The sequence below is a fragment of the Emydura macquarii genome, unplaced genomic scaffold, assembly GCF_026122565.2.
Source record: "Emydura macquarii macquarii isolate MOO-44397 ecotype Brisbane River unplaced genomic scaffold, CSIRO-AGI_Emac_v2 contig_1363, whole genome shotgun sequence".
Classification (NCBI taxonomy): domain Eukaryota; kingdom Metazoa; phylum Chordata; order Testudines; family Chelidae; genus Emydura; species Emydura macquarii.
Window position 1 is genome coordinate 2,899,123 of NW_027131500.1, and position 16,425 is coordinate 2,915,547.

Consider the following 16,425-nt stretch of genomic DNA (forward strand, 5'->3'; position numbering starts at 1 on the left):
AGGAACCTTTACAATGGTATTCCAGGCTTTGGTGACCTTTGTAAGATTCATTCAAGACTCTACAATCCTTAGATGTTGATAAAATTCACCAGTGGCTCATTTACTGTACTTCAGAGCACCCAGAAGACACACACATACATAGAAGGCATGAAAGAGTTGGACTCTCCTCTTTCAGACCTCCTAAGGGACCAACAAGCCTCCTAAGTCAGTTTCCCAAACAGTGGGTTCCGAACCACCAGCGGGTTGTGGGAAGGTTCTACAAGGCTGGTGGGCCCGATTTGAAGGGAATCCCTGAGAGGAGGGAGTGCTGGAGAGCAAGCCCATCTCACATTCACCTATCAGTGGCAGCTCCTGTCCCACAGGACTGGGCCCAGCTCTCTGCTCCGGACATTGAGACCGGGTGCATGGGGTCACAGCGCCACTCAGGTCATAATGAGGGGTGGCTGGAACAAACCTGAGTAGCACAGCGACCATTTGCTCTAGGTCCAAATGGAGTGGGGAGCCAGGCCCAGCCCCATGAATAGGAGCCACCGCTGCAGGGTGCTTGCTCCCCAACACCCCTCTTCTGCACTGGGCCAGGATTTGGATTGTGGTGCCAAGGTGGAGGATGCTGCTATGGATGGTCAGTGCCCCCTTGGCACAGGAAGGAGGAGGATTAAACAGAGAAGGAAAAAGAGAAGGACACTAGCCTCTGATTTGGGGCCCTGCTCACAAATTTAGACCCTGGCTGGTTTGTCAAAAAAGATTAAATGCAATTGTTAGGTTGCCTTAGTAAAAAATGTCAAAAACGCTGTCCTAAGGAACTCTAGAGGAAGATATACTCTTAGAGGCACTGATAAGCATACTAAGGCATTCCAGGGAGCTATGTACTTTGTCAGCACCTCTAATTTCTAGGACCTTCTAAGGCTCTCGAGGTGCCTATACTCTTGCTCAAGCACTTGAGAAACTAATAGTCAAACTACTGATCTCCCCTGAGATGCCTGATATGCTGACCTTAAAAGATTCACAGAAGGAAAGCCTCATATAATGGACCTTTAATAAGTATATGAGCATGTTGTAAGTGGTGCATTGGGACACTGTAGCTGAGTCAGTAGTCTGGTATACTATGTAATATATCACCACACTTTCTAAGGATCATCAGAGTAGATGATGAGGAAAAGGAGGTGATATTTTTAGAATTATTGATGCACAGAAGTTCTCGTACACAGCAACACATCTGGAATGTTGGGATGACAAAACAATATACAATAGAACATGCACATGGTGAACTAAAAAGATCTGCCACATGCTCTAGCGATAGACAGAAGGAAAACAGTCTTCTGATACCATACAAGTGAATGTGGCTCTTCCTCAAATCTAAAGATCCAATGGGAGGCACATGCAAACATCTGTGGGCAGAACTTGGCCTATACACCATAAATATAAAAGTTTAGAATATCTCTTAATAAGAATGACACTACTGATTTTAAATTAAATCAAGATCAAAGAGGAAAGAAAGACTTTACGACCACATAATGAAAGCAAAGGTGATTAATGGCAACCGAACTATATTTTCCCTCATGCCTGTTAACAGGTACTGCAATAAAAACTCAATTTAAATGGCATAATTAATTAAGTTATGTTTTCCTTACTACTGCCAATAATTGAGCTTTAAAAGCCACAGAATAATGTTAACTTAGCAATGCAGGGAACCATAACGCACTACTTCTTATGAGTAAAATAAAATAAGTTCACAATGATTATAGCTACATTTCTGTCACTGCTGTCATGAAAGAGACGTACTATGTGACTTTCATGATTAAAAATATACCTATTACTTCTGACATCTTCTGCCCCACTGAAATCAGTGTGAGTTTTGCCACTAAGTCCAACTTGAACAGAATCCAGGCCTTTGGGATTTGTGGGTGGATGTGATGATAGCAGCTGTCATATTAAATGCTTGGTTGGATGATAGAATAATAGAGAGCAGAAACTCAGGGACAACACCATAGCAACAGAAAGTCAACTAGTGAACTCAGAGGATTGATGAAGTTTCTCATTTCCCAAGGTTAATTTAAAAAAATACCTACACAAAGGGTTAATTTGGTCTAATATATTTCCTTGTTGTTGGTTTTCTCTCTTCCTTCATGGTTTCACCAATGCCTAAACTAGTTTTCTGTCTTCAGGGGCCTCTCCTTCAACTTCTGTCTTAAAACCCATCTCCTCAGGTTATCCCTCCTCTCTTATTCTCATAGTCAATAATCTCCTCACTCTCAGACTCCAAAAAGTGCTGTGCAGAGTTTTGAGTTTGTCTTGTAGATTGTAAGCTTTTCAGGGCAAGGAGAGTTTGTTTGTTAAAGCACATACATTTACAGTGCAATACAACTATTTTGTAATAATGATAATAAAATAGGTAAATTCCTGGATTAGCAATAACAGTGAACAGATATGAACCCAGTAATCACAGCAGAAATACAGTTCTAGATAGTTCTAGACTAAAATGAGGAAAATATATATTATATGAAACTATCAGACAATGCCTATGACATGACTTTTTAAAAAAAATACTGTATTTCCTTGCTCTTATGTCATTTGCACTTCACTCTGACATCCTTTCTGTCATAATAAAACAGTTATATTGATCAGCCAGAAGTTTAAATTTCTCTGTATTTAATACAGTGAAATATAAGCTACAATATGTATTTTCCCATTACATTTCAGTCGTTCGGTCTAAATATCACCCTTCTACTATACAGAATGGATTTACCTATGAGTTCATAGGAGAAGTCATAATGAAAAATGGTCTCATGCATTACTGGGCTTTTTAATTTAATAAAATAACATTTATATTACAAAGATAGGGCAAAAAAGGTAAATGACAAAATGCATTTTATGTTGCCATTGCTATTTAAATATTTGCTTTATCGTGAAGAATGACTGGCTGGCATATATTTTTCTTCTGACCCTTGGCAGCAAAGCTAAGGCTAATGCAATAATCAATTTCAAGGTACACAGAGGGTAAAATGTTCATAAAATGCAAATAGATGTGGAAGCATGATAGATAAACTGCGAAGAAGTCAGAACTGCAGAGAAGGTGGACTGAACAGGGCGTGAGTTCCCCTATTTTCAAAGAATGTTTTATGCTAATAGAAACATATTTAACAGACACAGGACAACATTCATGACCAAGGAAAGAAGGCAGGTAGTGGAACACAGATAGGGACCACCCATCTTGAAGAACTCTAGTTACTGTAGATGGTAAGAAACCTTTCATCTTCAAATGATGTGTATACCACTCTGGATGACTCATCAGTATTCACTAAAGAGGAGGGTGCGAGGATCAGAGGACTGCTTTGCCAAAGGATGCATCAGCCGTAGAAGCACGCACATGGACATACTGTCTCACAAAAGTGTGAACAGAGCCCCATTTTTCTTCTTTGCAGATATCCAGGAGAGGACATCTCAAAATCGGGCTACTGACGCAGCCTGGGCTCTAGTTGAGTGGGCTCTCACATACTGTAGGGGAGGAGTGGCTGTTAACTTGTAACAGAGTAGGATGCAGTCTGAAATCCATTTGAAATGTTGGGTATAATCTCAGGAAAACATTCTCCCTATGAAAGATAGTATAAGATGGATCAGTCAGACTGACCCCCCAGTTCACCTACTCTTCTTGCTGAAGTGATGGCAACCAAAAAGGAAGCCTTCATAGACAAGAGTTTCATAAAAGATGTGATATAAGTACAAGCATGTGAGGCCACGAGAGAGGTTCAAACGGTCATCTGGAGGCCCAGATGAAGCTGAGTGATGAGATCCTCCATAGTTGGAAATCTGTTCTGCAGTAGATATGCTTTGGCATTGATAGAGTCCAGGGTCACCTCCATAAAGTCTATAGTTTGTATGACTGAACAGTTAAGCAGGGCTGGAGATGAGATCTAGCAAACTGTTTCTTGTGCTTCATGTTGTTTTTGCAGGGGCAGTAGAATCTGAAGCAAGTGAATCTGAATCTGAAGTGGAATTTGTGCAGGGGCAGTGGAATCTCAAACTTCCTTCACTCCAGATCTTTAGTGACTAAAAATAAGCATGCACATGTCCAGTTCATCTCTCTCCCTTCTTGGGAAGGAGGTGATTGAGACGCTACATCACTGTTGGTAGAGGAGGGGTCTATTACTTTCTTCCTTGCTCGTGTCCATTTGTGACTGCCATAACCACAAATTAGACTACTTGTATCTGCAATACTATAGACCACATCAATATGTACTGGCATATTTGCAGTACGGGCTTAAGCATTTCATAGCTTGTGGCAATGCCTCTCTGTGAAGTTAAAAACATGTCACAAACAGGCTTTACAGATGTGACATGCCACTAGTCTGTTGCAAACCTCAGGGGATGAGTCAGAGCATGATGTGCTCCCCTAGATATGCTGAGAAACAGGTCACACAATGATGCAGTCCTTTCTAACTTTTTATGAGCAATTTTCCATTTAGCCTTTTCTCTCACACTTGGCGCTATGAAACCGTTAAATCAAATGAAGAATATTTCCATTTTATATTAGTAACTTATATGGAATTATACATGGATGGCTTATTAAATGCAGACTATGGGAAAACCACATATATGAATAAGTGTAATCCATTCATAGCTTTATGGAGCCAAAATCCTCTAGCGAGTGTCCCTGGGTGCTGGATTTTACATTCAGTTTGCTGAGCTGGCTGAAATGTGTAATATCACCAGTAGGCAAAGAGCTCCCTGTTGACTATGCATAGAAGGAGGCTCCTGGGCATTGTTTATTTCAGGAAGCATATGAACTAGCTAATGCCCATAAAATATAGTACAGCTTCACTTGTTTTCAATAGGAGTATATGAATAAATGTGTAGAGCTGAAAACTCTCTTCTTGGAAAGTTACATTCCTTTTTGGGGGATACGTGAACAGGCATGCTTACGTTTCTGAATTTGCCTATGGGAGGAATAGTCCAATAAAGTTATCTTTTTGTGACATTCATACTCATAAGTGTTTTGGCTCTTTGGGGCTCAGAATCAAGCCCTTGGTATTTTATTTTTATCACTCTTCTCCAGTCTCTCCTTCTTACAGAAATGTCTCACACTTAATATTGCCTAAAACCTAACACTGCCACTTTAAAATGTTAGCAGATGTTAACACTGCAATTATATCCATTATCTTCAAATTATTGTACCATCCCTTCCCCAGATTCCAAACAGACATTGATATGTAAAAGATGTTTGATTGTAATAACTATATGCTGACCAAAAGTCTGTGACTGAGCACTTTTAATCTTGCAGTTTTATAAATGTGATTGTTTTAACTCCATTGTTTAAAAAATTCTATGTCAGAAGCCCAGCTCTGAATCACTTATTAATATAAACAGACCAGTGTATATGCCCAATGAAGAAAAAACAAAATTTAGGAAACAGCGTGGATTGCCATGCATAAGACCTGGGCTGGATTACTAGGAAGGTCACCAACCTGACAGGGAGACTGAAAATGCTGTTGTGAGAGTTGTACTCTGCCACAGGGGAAAGGAATTTCTCCTATTACTCAGCAGCCCAATTTCTTGCATTGTTCACGCTGGCTTCAGTCCAAGAAAGAACTACTTCAAAGGCTTTATACAGTTTATGCTGTGGCTTAGACTGAAATTTAACAAGCCTGTTTCAACAAAGGCAATGAAGTTTTATGGATCACAAGGCTCTCTGAGTTTTATTATTAATGTATACTGATAAAAAAAGAATAACTTCCCCCTTGCTATTTTCCTCCCTTGTCTGGGCAAATGGATCAGAGAGCAACCAACATGGCTTTCAAAAGTTAGACAATTATCATTCCCTAATCACAGTGGTTTAAAATTCTTATTAACCAAACAGGACACTAATTTCAGTTCTACCTATCTTCATATTGCAGAAAAAACCGCAATTTTTTGTATTAACTTGACAAGCTAGTTTTTATCACAGATCTTGAAAATGCTCATAAAACAATTCAGGGGCGTCAGAGATGCCAATATTCATAAACTGATCATAGACACAGAAGTAGCAGAAAATAATTAAGGTCCTAATCCAACTCTCACCAAAGTCGATGAGTTTTCTCAACAACATTAGTAGAAGAAGCACTCTCCCATAATTATGGGAATCTAAATTTATATAATGCTTAATGTTCAATATTTGTTAAATTAACTTTAATGAACAGGGTTCATTATAGATTGCATACAAGAGGAAGAGACTGTAGAAGCACTTAGGAAAATGAAAGAGGAAAAATCACCTAAGTTGAATGAAATATCAGAGGATGTGCTGACATTATTGGGAAAGGAAGGCACCAAGTGTTTTACAAGTCTGTTCAACGATATACTTTAAAAAAAGAAAATGTCAGAAGAATGGCATAAAACCTTTGTGGTCCCTATTTTTAAACATAACGGAGATATTGCACTGTGCGCTAATTACTGCCCAACTAAGATGATATTGGATGCTATGAAAGCATGGGAGAAGATTATTGAAAAGCATCTGTGTGGAACAGCTGAAATTTGGAACAGTCCGCATTAATTTATGCCAGGAAGGAGTAAAATTGATGCCTTATTTGTACAAATCCTCATGGAAAAATTCAGAGAAAAGAGAAGGCAATTGGGTCTTTGTGAATTTTGAGAAGTCATACAATTGTATATCAAGAGATTAGCTTGGTGGTGTTTGTTAAGGAAAGGTGTGCCAGAAGGATATGTCTGTCTTATCCAGGATATGTAAGATGGAGTGACAACCGTAGTCAAAACCAAATGGGGCTACGGCAGAGAATTTCCAATAAACATTGGCTTGCATCAGGGCTCAGCTGGAGCCCCTGTTTTGTTTGCAGTTGTCATGGGTGTGATAAGTGAGAATATACGAACAGAGCAATCTTGGAATGTGTGGTTCTCTGATGATTTACAGTATGTCTACACTGCAAAAATAAAAAAAATCCTGTGGCAGCAAGTCTCACAACCTGGGTCACCTGACTCTGGCTTGCAGAGCTTGCACTATGGGGTTAAAAACAACAGTGTACATGTTCCCACTCGGGCTGCAGCCCACGCTCTGAAACTTGGCAAAAAGGGAAAGTCTCAGAGCCTGTGCTCCAGCTTGAGTGGGAACATCTACACTGCTATTTTTAGCCCCTTAGTGTAAGCCCTATGAGCCCAAGTCAGTTGACATGGGCTCTGAGACTTGCTGCTGTGTGTGTTTTTTTGCAGTGTAGACGTATCGTTAGAGATAGGTGCTGAAGATTGTGAGGGCAACAGAGTTTTGGGCAGGCAGGACTTACGGTGAGCATCAGTCAAACTGAGGCTTTAGTAACTGAGGGAGGAGGACCCACTATAAAGGATAATACAGGCAGAGAGCTTAGAAGAGTGAAAGAATTTAAATACCTAGGATCAATGGTTGCTGACAATGGTGCCTTCCTGAGTGATGCCTGGCACTGTACCAAAGTTGCTTGGTGCAAAGGATGGGAGCTGACCCCAGTTTTCTGTGATAAAAAGATGCCAATAAAATTAAAAGGTAGAGTGTATAAAACTGTAATTTGACCCATCCTATCGTATGGAACAGAGACTTGGCCTGCCACCAAAAAAGAAGTCAGTATGCTCTCCACTACAAAAATGAAGATGCCGAGATGGTCAAACGGCTGGACACTCTGACAGGAAATGAAATGAGATTGTGAGGTGTCTAATGCCGGTTGCCCCAATTGAAGACAAGTTGAGGGAAGCTAGGCTACATTGGTAGGGACATGTTCAGTGGAGACCTAAGAGTTATATTGGTAGGATGGCCCTTGCAATGATCGTGGATGGAAAATGACCAAAGGAGAGGCCAAAGACTTGCTATATGGACCAGATATCAGCAGATTTTAGAGACACCAATTTACACGACAGCTAGGTGAGTTTTGGAAGAAGGCTATAAAACTCACTGACCCCAAACAGGGAAATGGCAAGAAAGAAGAAATAATTTAAATGATAAAAAATAATAATAATAATAAAAAAATAATAAAACAAATCACAGGAAAAAAATTGGGAAAGGGAATTTAACAAATAAGTAGGCAAAATATAAAATCATTTTCAAATAGGACAGACAGAGGAAAAAACGTGTGTTACATTATTTTTCCCACTGTTTTAACCATATGTCGTCTGTTTAGACTGATAATAAATACTTGCTTCTGCTCACAATTTAAAGTGTTTAGTAATCTTTTGTTCACTATATAAATACAAATACATGATACAATTTAATAAGTTATGTGTGATGGGAAGGAAAAGAGAATATACAATACACATGCTGGAAATTATGTATGATTACAGGCTTTTTATAGCTTATATTTTATATATCTTAAAAGGATAAAACAATTTCTGATTTATAGTTTTGTTTTTTTTTAAAGGTATTTCAACTGCTATTCTGCTGAAAAATATTTGCAAAGTACTCAGTTCTTTTAGATTCCATCTAAAGAATGAGAGTTTCAATTAAATTGTTCTGAAGGTTTATGCTCTTACTATAAACCACTGATAAAATATAGCTTTATATTGTACAGTTGGTTATAGTCCATCTATAACCAGACATCCAGATTTATGGTAACGATAATCATACAAACTGGAACTTACCTATAAAGTAGGATAGTAGTATTGCCAGTAGAACTGAGACTCCTACAGCACAGAGCGCAGTACATTTCCAGCTACAGTACTTTGAAGACTTCTTGAATTTAAAAGCACTTCTTGATAGGGTATTCCTAGGCAGTGGCCGAGTAGGGGGGGAATAAACAGAGCCAGATGCCATTGTGTAACCTGGTGTTGCGGTACTGAACAATGGTGTTGTCCCTGTTCCTGTTTTGAATAAGAAATGCCTGTGGAAGAAAAATATTATATTAAAACAATCATAAAAAAATGAATGGGACAGGCAGTGACATTTCTGGTTCTCCTTACAGCTGTTTGACTTTTTTTCTTAATATCTTACAATTTTTTCAATCTACATAGTTTCTTGAAAGCAATACATTGCACAACACAAACACAAAATACATCTTTCTTTTTAAAGTAAAAGTGAAAATATTAGTGATACACACACTGTCCACAGTGGAGCCAGAATCATATTAACTACAGTAATATAAGCAAGGTTGCTAGCAAAGTTCTTGCCAAAGTCTCTGACAAGTGTGGACTAGAATTCTTTTGTCCTAGTCCTATAATACAAAACCATGTCACATACTACAGTGATAGCCATTAAAAAGTCAATGTTTTCCAGATACCACACCTGTATCACAATTGTTTCTTACTCTAAATACAAGTTGTGACAGATATTGAAACCCCATGCAGTATCTTTGTGAAAGGACCACTGTCTTAAATGTATGAGTGCTTCCATGTATGACTGTGTTCTGTTTCATGGGTGAGAATTAGTTCCTCCAGGAACTAAAAACAGTGGAGGTGATTACCTTGGGGATTTGTAAACTCCCCCAGAGAAGCATCACCTGGGGTGGTGAAATGTACTGGTTTCAAGCTGAGTTTTCCAGAGAGTAGGAGACAATGAAAGGGCTTTTGGTATAAAAGGATGAGCTTGAACCGATCCAGGGCCTTCTTTCTGATCTAACTAATGAACAATACCTTTTGTCCAAGGAGCCTCACAATCCTCGCAAAAGGGTTGGAATGCTTTGGTCTACATGGACCCAAGACTAATGAGTGACTCCGGGTACGTTCATTACATTTTCTCTGTAATGATTTTACCTTAAGAACAAATGAGCTTGCTTAAAAAGAGCTGTGTGGTAACTAGGGATGTAAGTGGCTAAATGTTTAAACGCTAAGCAGTGGTCTTACCATTTAATAACTAGTTTAAAGGTTAACCCCTGGGGGGAGCCTCCCCGCAGAGCGAGAGTTGCCCAGCTGTGGCTCTGCAATCACGCACGTAGGCCCTCATGGACAGGCCGCCTCCGTCTCCTCCAGCAACCTCAGGCAGAGCTAGATCGCTGACGATGCCAGCACCTGGCTGGCAGAGCCGGTAACTCTGCGTCAGTTCAGTGGGGCCAAGCCAACAGGAGGAGATGCTCAGAGTTGTCACCGCCTGTTGGCTCCCCCTCCACCTACTTCTGCAACTGCAGGGTAAGTTAATGTTTAACAGTTTAAACGTTCTATTTTTAGACGTTTAAATGGATAGTTAATTAAACAATTATTACATCCCTAATGGTAACTTGCAAGTGCTGGTAATATACTGTTCATAGCCCTTGGAGAAAAAGTTATGCACAGGTGCTGGACATTTACACAGACTGGCTTGCTGGTGACATTACAATGTAAGACAGCAAGCCGTGCCTTTCCAAAAAACCCTGGTCAGAAGGGAATGGGGCAACGGTCCCTGCCTAGAGACAGGTAATGGCCAGAGACCCAGGACCTGACTGGACACTCCAAGAGTGAACCACGGAGAAGGGGGATACAGGTGCAATTACTTTAAACTGTGATACAGGGAAAACAGCAGCATCTCAAATATAACAGCATGGTAACTTTTGGCAAATGTAGGCAATTTCATTTTTGATGTATTCTAAAGAATCATTTCATAATCCTCAGTTTATGTTTGTGGATATCACCCTACTAACATGTGATCATGGACACAGGAAGTGGTTCCATTTGTGGGATTGTGGATGTAAAGAAAGAATTGTTTTGCAAGCCTGCCCAAAAAAGTTGTAGGCATAATTAGAGGAAAAAATAAAGCGAAATTTAGGACTCCCTCCATGAGCCAATCATCATGCTAAAGCTGACTACATATTTAATTGAAATTTCTGGGGAGAATACCAGTCTACATCAGCTCTGAGATAACATGTTCAAATGAGGCTTCTAGAAGCTTGTAAATCATCACCAACTGGGTTAAGAAGGAGCAGAATTTTATTGTTGCCAGAAATACCAACAGCAAGACAGATCTATACAGTGTGCATATCAGAGAAGGCAATAGAGGGTGGACACACCATTAAATTATTTATAGCAATTATAATATAATATAATTATTTAATAAGATAAATTGGCGTTATATCAGAAATGAATCTGCTCCTTTACTCTCTGGAAGAAATAAAGGCAGTTGATTTGTGCTTTGTGAAAGATTTGTGCTGTGGGAAACCAATAGGCCATTAGAACCTTGGGATCAGATGGCTGGCTTTGAAATAATCCACCCCAAAGATTCCTGGAAATACAGAGCATAAGGAACTTCACTTACAAACAATATTATGGCTATTGGTAATGACAGCAGATCTGTGGATCTATAACACCCCCACCTTCATTTTCTAAAGAAAATGGCTCTACTGTCTAACTCTTCTCCAAGAAGGTTCTTCATTAAGAGAGATTTGGCACCAGACACATTGCAACCACCATAATACAACTTTCATTTGTAGATCTCAAAGCACTTCAGAAGATTTTATAGATCCGCAGATAGAACCCATTCCCAATGCTTCTACCCACTGGACCATGCTGACTCTTCCTTTCTAGGCATGTATGATAAAAATAGATTCCAAAGACAAGGTCCACATGGTTCTCCAAGATAATGTGGTGGTGATGGGACACGAAAGAAGTCCTCTTCAGTAGCACTGAGCTTCAGAATGGGTAGCTACATAAAAATGAGGAAGCTAGTTAAACAGAAATTAAGAGGTACAGTCCAAAAAGTGAAATGCCTGCAAGCTGCATGAAAACTTCTTTATAACACCATAATATAGGCTCAAATAACTGTATAGCCCAAATTAAAAAACATAGTAAAAGGACCAAAAAAAATGCCATCATGGCTAAACAACAAAGCAAAAAAAGCGGTTTGAGGCAAAAAAGCATCCTTTAAAACTGGAAGTTTAATCCTATTGAAGAAAACAGAAAGAAACATAAGCTCAGGAAAGTCAAGTGTAAAAGTATAATTAGGCAGGCCAAGAGAGAATCTGAAGAGCAAATAAATAATGGACAATCAAGGTGCTAAAGGAGTACTCAAGAAAGAGTGCTTCTGATCAGAAGCCTGTGGAGTATGCATCCTGAGAGCTAGAAGGACCTGAGGTTACTTTCACCCCGTGTGAGAAAGAGATGCTAGCATTAGCCAGCATTTGACGGTGGATTCTCTGTACCTCAAAGTCTTTAAACCATGATTTGAGGACTTTAATAACATAGTCATAGGTTAGGGGTCTATTACAGGAGTGGGTGGGTGAGGTTCTGTGGCCCGCATTGTGCAGAAGACTAGATGATCATAATGGTCCCTTCTGACCAAGTCTGAGAGAGTCTATAAAGCCATTGTGGAGAAACTAAATGAATTTTTGGCATGATTTTTCACAGTAGAGAATGTGAGGTAGATTCCCACACCTTGTCAGCTGACAAATCTGAGCAACTGTCCCAGATTGAGGTGTCATTAGATGAGGTTTTGGAACAAATTGATAAATGAAACAGTAATATGTCACTAGGACCAAATGGTATTCACCCAGGGTTCTGAAGGAACTCAAATATGAAATTGCAGAACTACTAACTGTGGTATCTAATCTATCATTTAAATCATCTTCTGTACCAGATGACTGGAGGCTTGATGCCAATTTTTAAAAAAAGATTCCAAAAGGCAGTCCCAGCAATTACACACACAATTTCAGTACCAGGCAAATTGGTTGAAACTATAGTAAAGAACAGAATGATCAGACACAGATGAACACAAGAGTCAATATGGCTTTTGTAAAGGGAAATCATGCCTTACCAATCTATTAGAATTCTCTGAGGGAGTCAACAAACATGTGGACCAGGGTGATCCAGTGGATATAGTGTACTTGGACTTTCAGAAAGCCTTTGACAAGGTCCCTGACCAAAGGCTCTTAAGATAACTCTAAGCAGTCATGGATCATTAACTGGTTAAAAGACACGAACAAAGGGTAGGAATAAATGGTCAGTTTCCAGATTGGAGAGGGGTAAGTAGTGGTGTCCTCCAAGGGTCTGTACTGGGATCAGTGATGTTCAACATATTCATAAATTAGTGGGAAAAAGGGATAAACAGTGAAGTGGCAAAATTTGCAGATGATACAAAATTACTCAAGATAGTTAAATCCAAAGGAGAATGCCAAGAGGATCTCACAAAAGGATCTCACAAAACTGGGTGACTGGGCAAGAAAATGGCAGATGAAATTCAATGTTTGTAAATGCTAAGTAGTGCACATTGGAAAACATAATCGCACCTATGCATACAAAACAATGGGGTCCAAATTAGCTGTTACCACTCAAGTAAGAGATTTTTAAGTCATTGTGGATAGTTCTCTGAAAACATCCGCTCAATGTACAGCAGCAATGAAAAAGCTAACAGAATGTTAGGAACCATTAGGAAGGGGATAGATAATAAGAGAGAAAATATCGTAATGGCTTTATATAAATCCATGGTACACCCACATCTTGAATACAGCACATGGGCAGCATGTGACTCCTGCCTTTGGGGAGGTTGGACTATGGCACTGCCCCCTACCCCAAAGTCCTGCCCACGCTCCGTCCCAGGTCCATCTCCTGCTCAGCCCCCTCCCCTGAAGTTTCCACCCTGGAGCTGCTGGGCCCAGGTGTGAGGCCAGCAGGAGGTTACAAGTCCGGCAAAGAGGGCTCCAGAGCTGGGAAGTTTCCTGCAGGCTCAGCCACCCCAGGGGGATACACTTGGCTGCAGGGAGCTGGCCCTGGGGCTAGCAGAGGTTGCGCTGCTCATCCAGGGGGGAGCCTCGGGGAAGGGGGCCAAGCGGGAGTGAGGCTTGGGGAGAGCAGGGGAGGAACATGGGCAGGGTAGAGAGATGGAGCAGGAGCTTCAGGCGGTGGCTGATGGGGAGGCTTAGCCTCCCCCGACCTCTTATACCCACTACTGCCCATGATACTGCATGCAGATCTGGTCACTCCATCTCAATAAATATATATTAGTATTGGAAAATATACAGAAAAGGGCAACAAAAGTAATTAGGGGTATAGACCAGTTTCCATATGAGGAGAGATTAAAAAGACTGGGACTTTTCAGCTTGGAAAAAGAGATGACTAAGAAGGGATATGACGAGATCTATAAAATCTTGACTGATGTGGAGAAAGTGAATAAGGAAATGTTATTTTCTCCTTCACAATACAAGAACTATGGGTCATCCAATGAAATTAATAGGCAGCAGGTTTAAAACAAACAAAAGGAAATACTTCTACACATAATGCACAGTCAACCTGTGCAACTCATTGCCAGGAGATGTTGTGAAGGCCAATAATATAATAGCGTTCAAAAAAAGAAATAGAGAAGTTCATAGAGGACAGTTCCATCAATGGCTATTAGCCAGGATGGTCAAGGATGCAACACCATGCTTTGAGTGTCCCTAGCCTCTGTTTGCCAGAAGCTGGGAGTGGGTGATAGGGGATGGATCACTCAATGATTGCCTGTTCTGTTCATTCCTTCTAAAGTACTTGGCACTGGCCACTGTCGGAAGAAAGGATACTGGGCTAAGATGGACCATTGGTCTGATCCAGTATGGCCATTCTTATATTCTTAATGACAGAAAAATGGTGAAAGTTTTTTTGTGTGTGTTAATGTGTGTTGCTTTGGGTGCCCAAAGCACACTCTACAGCATTATCTAATAATGCTGTTTTAAAAACAAATGTTCATGCAAAACATGCATTTAACTTGGTAGAGACTGATCTGCCATTTTAAATATTCTTCTGCTGTTGTTTCTAGGCTCCAAAGGCACAAAATGGAAATGGTGTTTAAGCTTTCAAACAGAACTCCACATATTCTATGCTACAAAAACTTGGTAGAGAACAGTCAGTCTCTGATCGCTTTCTTCTCAGAGAAAGTGAAAGCTGAGATGGTGGTGTTGGTACAGCAGAGCCTAGCAAAGACTCTGATCCAAATTCTCAAGTCCTTTGAGGAGTTAATCCCACAGATAAACTTGGGAGATGCCTGCATATCTCTGATGGTGCCAGCTGTCAAGGCTCTGACAGTCTACCTCAGGCATCAAGGCAATAAAAGAAAATTCTATCTTTTGTATTTGAGCAGCACTGTGGAGTCTGAGGCAGCACACAGTGTGGTTTCTCACTTTAGGCTCGTCTCCCTTCTGCTCTAAATCACAACACTACAATACCAGATTGGCCACACGCACAGACTGGCTGAAGAATGTCAGGCAAAAAATACCGAAAAGAGGTGATATAAAGACAAAAGAACAGCTCTTGGTGAAGAAAATTCATTTGGATTCCTCCATTTCTAATGAGTGGCGTTACTAGGTTAATGTCGTTGCAGTCTCTCCAGGTGTGTTAACTCAAAATGTTAAATACTGAAAGTATAACACTATCAGATTTCCACATCTTGTGCACTGACTTTTTTTTTCTCTCTGAACCCTACTAACTAGTGTTTCCTATGAGATGGAAGGATGCTATGTCTGACAACAAATCCAGGCTGTTTCTAGATAGTGTGGAAAGCCTTGTGCTCTTGGAATATAATTTGCCCACAATTGATTTTATCCACCTGCCTAGGCTTTTATAACATGTTCATCGGGAAGGTATTGGAGCAACTAATTTCTAAAGACTAAACAGTGTTTGCAATACTTGACCAGGCATTGACTTAAACAGCAAATTATAGTCTGTCTCATCTCACAGAAAGCTTATATCATCTATAATTGCAGATCTTCATTTTAAAATTGATTATCTTACAAGCACTTACTGGATTTGCCTGCAAGTGACAATTTAAATATTTTATTAAAACTTTTAGACCGCAGAATTCTAATAAAAACATTGGCACATCACAAAGTAATGCTATCTAGTGTTTTATTAAATGAATCAATTCACTTTTGAAAGTAAAAACCCTCCATTTTTATTATTATGTAAAGTATATTTCTATTAAAAACTTAAGCTGATATTTGATCATTTTAGGGGCTCAAGTTTTTAGTATCCAGCAATTCCAAAACACAGATTTGTCACAGCTCTACTGTACTTAAAATATTTGTTATTTCATAAAAACTAACTCTTGGGGGCAAGGACTTAGTTGGCACGTGAAATAGCTGAGCACTCCTGCTTATTTTATTAATAGCAGGTACTTTTTAAAAGTTTCTTTCACTGAATGAAAGAATGAAAAACAAAATATGTCATCAAAATCCTCCTAGATGCTGAATCTGGAAATATGAACATATGAACAGAAGTAAAATAAAATAAATAATTAAGATGTGTGTGAATCTAAGGCCTCTCTCAGCACCACATGATTACCTGTACCTGCTGACATTTAGACACAGGAGTTTTTTGTCCAAGGAATACTGGACTGGTGTCACTCCCAACAAGATATTCTCTGTGCTGCCACTTCCTCTGTGGAAAACAAAATTGAGGGAACTTCAGCTAAATTTACTAAACTGCAAGCCAGGATGGAAAAAAAGTAAGTAATGAAAAAGTGCAGGAGTTGGACAGCAAGATCAAATTAATTGAAAATTGCATCTTCTGAACTATGAGGACAGATTACAAAACCATTCAAGGATAGTATGGTTCAGA

General features: G+C 39.7%; 1 protein-coding gene across 1 annotated transcript in view; it reads right to left on the reverse strand.

The window, feature by feature from the left end:
* TENM3 (teneurin transmembrane protein 3) overlaps window positions 1-16,425 on the reverse strand; it is a 569,896-nt gene that overhangs the window by 140,294 nt on the left and 413,177 nt on the right. Inside the window, exon 9 of the mRNA XM_067551693.1 lies at window positions 8,584-8,822. Within this exon, the coding sequence (XP_067407794.1) occupies window positions 8,584-8,822 (239 nt within the window). The remainder of the gene's footprint in view (window positions 1-8,583; window positions 8,823-16,425) is intronic.